Source organism: Helianthus annuus, chromosome 14 (genome assembly GCF_002127325.2).
Source record: "Helianthus annuus cultivar XRQ/B chromosome 14, HanXRQr2.0-SUNRISE, whole genome shotgun sequence".
Taxonomy (NCBI): domain Eukaryota; kingdom Viridiplantae; phylum Streptophyta; class Magnoliopsida; order Asterales; family Asteraceae; genus Helianthus; species Helianthus annuus.
This window is the reverse complement of record NC_035446.2, coordinates 172,310,772-172,320,354: the sequence shown is the minus strand read 5'-3', so window position 1 is coordinate 172,320,354 and position 9,583 is coordinate 172,310,772. Positions and strand designations below refer to the sequence as shown.

The 9,583-nt window shown below is 38.6% G+C and overlaps 2 protein-coding genes across 2 annotated transcripts; both read right to left on the bottom strand.

Annotated features, from left to right (window-relative positions):
• Positions 1–2,259: 2,259 nt before the first annotated feature.
• Positions 2,260–4,050, bottom strand: LOC110905138 (UDP-glycosyltransferase 88B1-like). The gene has a single exon (XM_022151021.2). The coding sequence runs from the start codon at positions 3,848–3,850 to the stop codon at positions 2,447–2,449; it is 1,404 nt and encodes a 467-aa protein (XP_022006713.1). The 5' UTR covers positions 3,851–4,050; the 3' UTR covers positions 2,260–2,446.
• Positions 4,051–5,242: 1,192 nt separating this feature from the next.
• On the bottom strand, positions 5,243–6,990 carry LOC110905137 (UDP-glycosyltransferase 88B1-like). Its single transcript, XM_022151019.2, has one exon. The coding sequence runs from the start codon at positions 6,858–6,860 to the stop codon at positions 5,442–5,444; it is 1,419 nt and encodes a 472-aa protein (XP_022006711.1). The 5' UTR covers positions 6,861–6,990; the 3' UTR covers positions 5,243–5,441.
• Between the last annotated feature and the right edge of the window lie 2,593 nt (positions 6,991–9,583).

Sequence of the window (9,583 nt, the reverse complement as noted above, 5' to 3'; positions counted from 1 at the left end):
ATGGATATGATCGGGTGGTTCTGCTGATGACACGATGATACTCCAGTGGTCCGTCAGTGATCCAAATTTGCCGTTCAAAAAAAAAGTATGAATTTTGAACATCCCTCGTTACCCTTCATTTATTTATGTAAAACAACCAATTAATCAAATGAACTGATTAGTTCATTAGAATATATTAATTGTAATACTACTCATTCGATTTAAACACATTTTCTCCCGAACTAGCTTGATTCAAAAAGTACTTAGGTAGTGTTTGGTATGAGGTAATGGAAGAGGGAATGGAATGACCCATTCAAAAGTAATGAAAATAAGATTGTTTGGTTGGTTATGGAATGCAATGAGGCATTACGAAACTCATTCCATTCCTTCTAATCTATTCCTGCGGTCCCCCCTATTTTTTTCTCATTCCGTTTCATATTTTATCTACCTCTCGATTTTGCCCTCTCCGCTTACTCTATCCATCTCCCAAGAAACCTATTTTCTCACCTCCGTAAAAACGTGCTCTCCATCATCATAATGGTCTTCTTTCTCACTTTTTACACTACACTACCAAAACCCTCCAAATTATTGTTTTCTTCCATGTTGTTACTCTGCCATCGCTCCCACCGCCTCCGCGCTCTCACCGTTCAAAATACTCTTGGAAATTATAGCGAACTAAACCTACCGTCGCACTCATCTATGCCATAGCCTCCACCGACGGAAGCGTCGCCAAGAGAACGACGAAATCGACGCCGCGCTGGAAGAACGCCCTTGTGGTATCAAAGAAGACTGTAATTTTTTGTAAAAGTGTTCAATACGTTCGTAAGTTAGATCCCTATTTGAACGAATTTTTATGCTCACTATGACTCGATTCATATTAGAAGCAATGTGAACCGGTGAAATTACGATATATTAAAACAGAGCAAGCTTTTATGTGTCTGTTACTGAAATCCTTTGCCATGTGTTCATACCGAGTTAATTATTGTGCTTACTCAAAGCTTAATTTTTCTTGGTATTCCATTTACTTGTGTTCCAGATGTAGAAATTATGATTTTTTATGTTGATTTATCTTTGTTTATAGGCCTCTTGGTTGAATTTATTCTTCCGTCATATGTCAATTCCAAAAGTTGCTTTGAGTTTTGAGATTTCGAGGTTGATATTAAATAGCAGAAGAGAAATATAAAGTTTAAGTTGCTCTTCAGTTCATTGAATTGACCATTGTAATTGTAATTGTAATTGTAAATGATTATAAATATGATCGAATGATATCCTTATCATATAGCAACGAAAATGTGAAATAGTCAAAATTTCAAAAATCAAATAAATGGTTTATGTAATTACATATATAAGGTAGGGGTATTTTTGTTATTTAAAATGATTCATTCCTTTCTTACTGAGATAACCAAACATGACTAAGGAATGGTAATATTCTTTTCTTTCTCTCGTCCATTCCATTCACTCGTCCATTCCATTCCCTCGTCTATTCCATTACGGCATACCAAACAGACCCTTAAAGATATATATTTTATGCCCATATCAATGCAATTTTACTAAAATGAATATTCATTAAGATGCATATAAAATGCATCGATCAGATCCTATAACTATGCAAATACAAAATTCAAAAATCAAATATTAAAACATAAATCTGGGTTATGTGTTAATATCTCTCTAACACATAAATCTGATCTTCTTTTGGCTGATACTCCTTCATTTTCTTGCATTGGATTCTTAGATGCGATTTTGATTAAGTGAAATAGGTTTTTAGAAAACCCCCCCAAATCTTGAAATTTATCTTTTTTTTGGCCGATGCTCATTCACTTTCTTGTACGGATTCTCATATGGGGTTTTGATTGTATGAAATAGGTTTCTAATAAAACCCCCAAATCTTGAAATTTGATTTACAGTTAGTTTTGAGTTGTTCTTGGTGTTCAAGATTGTAGGCGGTGTAGTATAATAAAGATGATGTTAGGATTATACAAGAAGAGGATAAAAATATTGGAAGAGAAAAGACTTAAATGCCCCTCATGTGAGGGGCACATGACCATCCTTTAACAGCTAAAATGGATGCGTTTAGGCGAGGAGCAAAATGGTGAAAAGTTAGGAAGATCAGGGAGGTAACTGGCTATTTTTAAACTATTGGAGCAAAACCGTTAAAATGACCAAACCACAGAGAACAAAACGAAAGTTTACTCATATTATTTAAAAAAAAAAAAATTGGAATGACTAACTCTCATAGTAACACACACTCAAATTTGATGGCTAAATCTACACATTTAATAACCAAAAGCCAAGAGCTTGCCATATCTATACTTTAGTTTGCCAAACTAGTAAACCTTCAATCATCAAAAATATCTTACAACACATCTTGATACCGCTAGACTATACCCCCTTTGATAGATAATCTTAAGTATAAAAAAAATATTATATGACGATCACCAATCGGCAATCACACTACGATCAACACTCACTGGTCGGTCCAAGGTCGCGTTAGTTTCAAGAAATCAAGTCGGGAGTTACCACCGCCCTCCACCGCAGCCTTCGCCCTACCACTCATCTCCAAAATCCGTTCTCTCACTGCTCTCCCTTCCTCCCCCTCCATTAACTTCCTCACTGTCTCCTCCACCGCTTCCGCACCCACAAACCCATCCGCCGACATCCTCAACCATAGTGCCACCTTTATTTCCTCAACCAAATACACTCTATTCATCTTCTGCTCTGCGTATAACGGCCATGCCACCATTGGCACACCAGAAACCACCGCTTCAAGCGACGAGTTCCACCCACAATGACTCACAAATCCACCCACCGACTCATGACCAAGGATTGCAGGCTGAGGCGCCCAGTTCTTCACAACCAGACCCTTATCCTTAGTCCTGGCTAAAAACCTTTCAGGAAGAATGTCATCAAGCTCGAACTCCTTAGCACCTGAACTTGACTCTGTTGGCGGGTTGCGCACCACCCACAAAAACCTTTGCCTACTTCTCTCTAAGCCAACAGCTATTTCCTTCAACTGTTCTTTCTCAAACACACCCATACTCCCAAAGCATAAAAACACAACACTTTTACTAGGTTGTGTTTTCAGCCATTTTAAACACTCGTTTTCGTTAGGATCTACTTGACTGCCACTAGCGATCAAAGGCCCAATAAAATATATAGGCGGAGTTGGACCGTCAATGATGCATTTACCATCCCGCAGAGTTGCAACGGCTCTTTCCTCCAACTCCAAGAAGCTATTTGCGATGATACCGGAAGATTTTGCCATGTTGCTGGAAGTTTTTATGAAATTTTTGTACGAGTTACTTTCCCTATCAAACATAACCGTAGGCATATAGGAAGAATGGATGGGAGGCACCCCAGGAATGTCTAACAAAGCATTCAGATCTTTAATGCTTTTAGAAGTGGTTTTGTGAAGGGTTGTAAGATATAAGAAGGCACAGAGACCAGAAGCGCCACTAGTGTAGAAGTAGTAAGTTGGTAAACTAAGACTTGTAGAGACTTGAAAAGCTGCGTTTGAGAAGAAATCTAGGATGACAGCTTTTATGCGTGATTTTTGTGAGATGGAGACGAGCGTGTTGTGGACGACAGAGTTGTAAAGCTCAGGGAGCCCGAAAGCAAGGTCTATGAATTCAGAAGAGAAGTCTGGTGGAAGAGCGATGGCGGGGAGGTGGTGGAACGTGATGGCGGGGGTGGTGGCGGAGACAGTGTTGATGTATTTACCAGTGGCGCCGGTTTCATATGGTGTTGGAAGTATGAGAATGATAACAGAGAGTGAAGGGTGGTGAGTGTGGATGAGCTTTCCAAGCTCCACCATGGAAACCAGGTGGCCGATTCCCGGAGAAGGATACAGGACCACAGTAGATGATTCCATTTTGGTTTGTTGGAAACAGGTTAAAGATTTGGCAAGATTAAAGGGTCTGAAATATGGGTTGGATGCTAATTTTGTAGCCAATGATTCAATTGGATGACTAATTATTTTGTCATATATCCATGACCACTAATGCAGTAATGCCATAACTTATAGTTTTATATCATAAATAAGTTAGTGGTTAATGTTTATAAAATAAAGGAAGCGTAAAGGGTTTGAATTGAAGGAATGATTTAAATATAGTTTTATATCATTATCATAAATAAGTTAGTGGTTTTTGTTTATAAAATAAAGGAAGCGTAAAGGGTTTGAATTGAAGGAATGATTTTAATGATGGTATATTAATCAATAACGTATTATGAAGCATTGGAAACCCACAATGTATTAGAAAATATAACGTGGGAACTAAAATTGCCACACACAGCTAGCGTTAGTTATTGGAGGAGAAAGAGGATGATGTGGCTTTGTATACATTCCAGTATTCTACTCATGTTATGACCGACAATAGATTTTCTGTGAAGCTCTGTTAGGCGCAATGGGGCGGTTACGTTATAGCATCACGGGAAAATTAATAACGCGTGGAACAATCAAATTCTCACCCCCACCTCTTCATATAACGCGTTATAGTATCACGCGATTCGATTTTCGTTATTTTTTCAATGCATTATTCTTTTGTTTTGTGAGTGTAATTGTTGGTTGGGGGAAAATTGTTGGGTGTGGTGGTGAGTGATGTCCACCCCCACTAAAAAAGTTTGTGAGTGATGGAAAAATGGTCGATGACATGGCGGAACTTGATTAGTGCTTGTGAGTGATAGAATTCTATCACTAGTGACCACCCCCTCCCTTTAGGTTGCACGGTATGGCAGCGTCCTCAGCCCGGCGACGCCCCACGCCGCCCCCCTCCGTCCCGTCCGAATCGTCCGATTTGTGCCGTTTGCGACGGAGCAAACATGTGGGCCCCCCTCGGCGACGCCCGTCCTCCCACGCCGCCCCCGCCCCGTCTTCATCCCGTCACCGTCTTCATCCGTCACCATACCCAGTAGTAGCCTTAGGATAAGATAATATAGGAGTTAGTTACATTCAGTAAGTTAGTTACTACATAAGGAATATTTTTTCACAATTTTCTTTTCATCTTGATTAGGGTAGATAGATAGAGTAGTTTAATTACACATCTGTGTGTGTTTAGGCTCAAGAGCCTACCGAAGCTAGATTAGTGAAGTTCAGGATTCTTATTAAATGATCTTATTTTCAGGCTCGAGCTCATTTAAGCTCAGCTCGATTTGAGTTGGTAAGCCGATCTCTAGTAGGTCACGAATGCAACTTGACTAGTCTACATCACCTATGAAGTTGTTTGCCATCATTAAAAATGCATAGAGGTGAGGAGACAGCAATGGGTTAGGTTACAAAAATCAAGGTGCAGATTGTTTTTTAGATATGGATATTCACAACATTCACTCTAGGTTAGGTTACAAAAATCAAGGTCCAGATCGTTTATACTTTATGATCGTTCGCTAAAAGTATAAACGAACGGTTCACGAACACAAACGCACACAAACAACAATTAAAAAGTACCATTGATTCCACGTATCAACATTTACATGTCCATCCAGGAGTTGGTTAATTTCAAGAAATCAACTCGGGACGAGCCGCCGTCCCCCAATGCCGCCTTTGCTCTTCGCCTCATCTCTAAAACCCGTTCTCTCACCGCTCTCCCTTCCTCACCCTCCATCAACTCCCTCACCTTCTCCTCCACCGCCTCCGCAGTCACAAACCCATCTGCCGACATTTTCACCGCCACTGCCACCTTCATTTCTTCAACCAAAAACACCCTATTCATCTTTTGCTCCGCATACAATGGCCACGCCACCATCGGAACCCCAGCAACCACCGCCTCAAGCATCGAGTTCCACCCACAGTGAGTTACAAATCCACCTACAGAATCATGACTAAGTATAGCCGGCTGCGGTGCCCAGTTTTTCACCACCAGACCCTTATCCGCGGTCCTGTCCAAAAACCCTTCAGGAAGAATAGCATCAAGCCCGAGATCTTTACCACACGAATCCGAATCTTTTTCGTTATCTGGTGGTGGATCCCTCACCACCCACAAAAATCTTTGCTCACTTTTCATCAACCCAATAGCCATTTCCTTCAACTGGCGTATCTCAAACACACCCATACTCCCAAAACATAAAAACACTACACTTCTACTCGGTTGTGCATCTAACCATTTGAAGCACTCATTTTCACTAGGATCCACTTGATTACCACTGGCAATCAAAGGCCCGATTAGATAAAGCGGCGGAGTTGGATCATAGGTGGTGCATTTACCATTCCTAATCGCATCAACAGCTCTTTCTTCAAGACCCACAAAACTGTTTGCAATTAGACCCGAAGATTTCGCCATGTTACTAGCAGTGTCTATGAAGTTTTTGTACATGTCGGTTTCTCTATCAAACATAACCGGTGGCATGTCAGAAGCATGAATGGGAGGTACACCAGGAATATCAAAGTAAATGTCTAGATCTTTAATGTTTTTTGAAGTATTGTTGTGGATGGTAGGGAGGTACAAGAACTCACAAAGGCCAGAAGCGCCACTTGTATAGAAGTAGTAAGTCGGAAAGTTTAGCGATCTAGATACTCGAAAAGCCGCATTAGAAAAGAAATCCAGAATGACAGCTTTAATGGTTGATTTTTTGGAGATGGTTACGAGGGTGTCGTGGACAATTGGGTTGTAAAGCTCCGGGATACCAAAAGCAAGGTCCATGAAATCTGAAGAGAAGTCTGGTGGAAGTGGGACGGTGGGGAAACGGTGGAAGTTGATGGAAGGAGTGGCGGCGGAGACGGTGTTGATGTAGTTTTCAGTGGAGCCAGTAGTATCAAAAGGCGCCGGAGTGATGAAGACGTTAACAGAGAGTGAAGGGTCGTGAATGTGGATTAGTTTTGCAAGTTCCACCATGGAAACCAGGTGGCCCATCCCTGGAAAAGGGTACAGAACCACCGCCGCAGATTCCATTTCTGTCTGTGTAGATTAGATCGCTACAAGCTTGTAGATTTGGGGAGGAGATGAGGATTTCAAAAGTGGATCATATCATAGTTATATGTGGACAGCATGCATTTGGAGCTGTATTTCTGAGTGTCGACTTTAAAGCCATGAATACAAGTGGGACACTTTGTGTCGTGGCTATTTATTTGTTTGGTTTTAGTGAGCTTCATTTCGGGCTCCACCTAGGCTCAAAACTTAGTGGTGTGAACTCAGTTCGGCTAGATAAAACTGTTAACGAGCTGAAATTTGAGCTTGTTGAAAAAATTCGCGCTAGTTTATATGTTTGATAGTCTATTTTTGCAGATACAGATGGATATATAAACAAAACGTAATATTTTTATATACACATGATGCAAGAGCTTATAAACAGAAGAGTTTATGCACTAAAACCTCAAAATATTAAACTGCAAAGATTATTAACTGGCATATTCAATTCAATCTATATTTTTATATACACATGATGCAAAAACTTATAGGATTAGGTTCAAACGTGAACAAAATCCCAAGAGTGAACTGCGTGAACTGATCTGGGCCCTTGATTTTTATGATTTTAAGATTAAAGTGAGTGCATGATGGTAATTATTTAGTTAATTTTTTTTCATTTAATTAAATACAAAAAGGTATATGTGTAATTTCAATCTTAAATTGATTGCATAAATCTCTCACAAATCAAGTAATCAATTATCCTCTTAAATTGGTTGCATAAATCTCTCACAAATCAAATCAAGGATTAGGAAAGATGGAACTTAATTCAATTATTAAAATAATTATTTGTTTAAATGCGATGTACACATGTGTGTTATGATTTTGCCCTCTTTTTAATGCGATGTACACATGTGTATATCGTCTGTTTTTGTGATATCTTATAATTTTTTTTGTATTGAATGTTGATGTACACATGTGAATTACTGTACACATATGTACGATGCTGAGTACACATCTGTATTGTTCTATTTATATCCAAGTATACATGTGTATACCGTTGAAATATGAAGGTTACATGGATCTTAAAAATCAAAATTTGAATTCTGGTGATGAAATCTGAAATAAAAATTAAAATTGAAATATGGTGATTTGTTGTTTATTTTGATAATTATCTTATTAATAAATAAAGATAATGTGGATAATGAATTTAAATTAGGAAAGATGTAACTTAATTCAATTATTAAAATAATGATTTAAATCTAAATTTTTATATAATTACAATCCTACCCTTAACAACTAAAAAGAAAATCAAGGGTCCATATCTGTTCACGCAGTTCACTCTTGAGAGGTTGTTCACGCTGGAACCCTACCCAAAGCTTATAAACAGAAGAGTTTATGCACTAAAACCTCAAAATAATTAAACTGCAAAGAAAGATTATTAACTGGCATATTCAATTCAATCTATATGATAAACTATGGAAATTATCTAACATATTCAATTACATAAGTATTCAAACTGTGTTGGCATAAACATTTCTCAAATAAGTGGTAGATTGTGAATAAACAAGTTTTAAAATAAGTGCAACCCCCTATTCCCACTAATCTCCTCCCCTGGATGAGTGTATTAGAAATCATTAAATACACCACCAATTTACAGACCCAATATTCATTGAGGCTTGATGAGCGTATTGAAAATCATTAAATAAACCAGTTGTCAAAGGGCCTTTTGGCCTAGCGGTATCAAGGTTTGTAAAATGGCGTCCCTCCTCAATGTTAGCGTAAGCCGTTATCATCGTCGCAGCGGAAATTATACTCATATCTCTCACATAATCACTCGAATCAGATTGCATATTCATAAGAAACAGTGGACAATTGATAATAATAAGAATTGTCTTGGTACCGAAATTAGTTTGTCGGTTAATACATCAGTGGCGGATCTAGAAGACAAGTTCACGGGTATCCTAAAACTTTTTTTGGATACAAAGGTATCCTAATATTTGCTCAGGGATATCCCCGATACATAAAACGGAGAGAAAATATTTTTTTTGTACTAATTTTACACTCCGTCGACAAAGTTGAGGGGTAGCCCGTGCTACCCCTCCTTGTACATTAGATCCGCCCCTGAATACATATATATACATATGAGGATGACGGTTGTAGGAATTGGCGGGAATAACCATTACATGAAACGGTGCCACCAATTCGTTAATAGTCATCTCGGTTCGATAATTAGTTACGTAATAAACTAAAACATCCTAATAAATATAATAATTAAGTTTACTATTCCAATACACTCCCCTAAACTTAATTAGGTCTTGAAGACTTCTTGAGCACACTTCGTTTGGCTTCTTCCAGTGCTTTTGCTACCTGCTTGAAATCAAATCGTCGTCTTTTATGCAACTTCTTCATTCCCAGGCAATCACTACCTGCAAACAGAGCATATTGTGTAGACATGGATTCTTCATTCACTGGTGCTTTGCTATCACTTTTACTTCTGTCTTGATTAGCAGTGGATGGTCTTTTATTGTCATGGATTGCTTCCCTTGCTATAACTTTCTCTTGTACAGACTTGAACTTGTAATAATATTTGAGAACATCGAGATACATTGCAAAGGCAATTCTCATAAGTTCACCATCTTTGTTCACAACCATGTTCAAATCGAGTAAATCGATTTTCCTGTTATCCTCTGAGTAAGGAAGAACTGGTCTTGTATTGATTCCCAGTTTTTTGTCTTAAAAACCATTCTATCGTTTCTTCGAATTTGACT

What these genes read in the sequence shown, in the direction of transcription:
- LOC110905138 (XM_022151021.2), bottom strand. Translation starts at nt 3,850, where the DNA reads ATGGAATCATCTACTGTGGTCCTGTATCCTTCTCCGGGAATCGGCCAC.
- LOC110905137 (XM_022151019.2), bottom strand. Translation starts at nt 6,860, where the DNA reads ATGGAATCTGCGGCGGTGGTTCTGTACCCTTTTCCAGGGATGGGCCAC.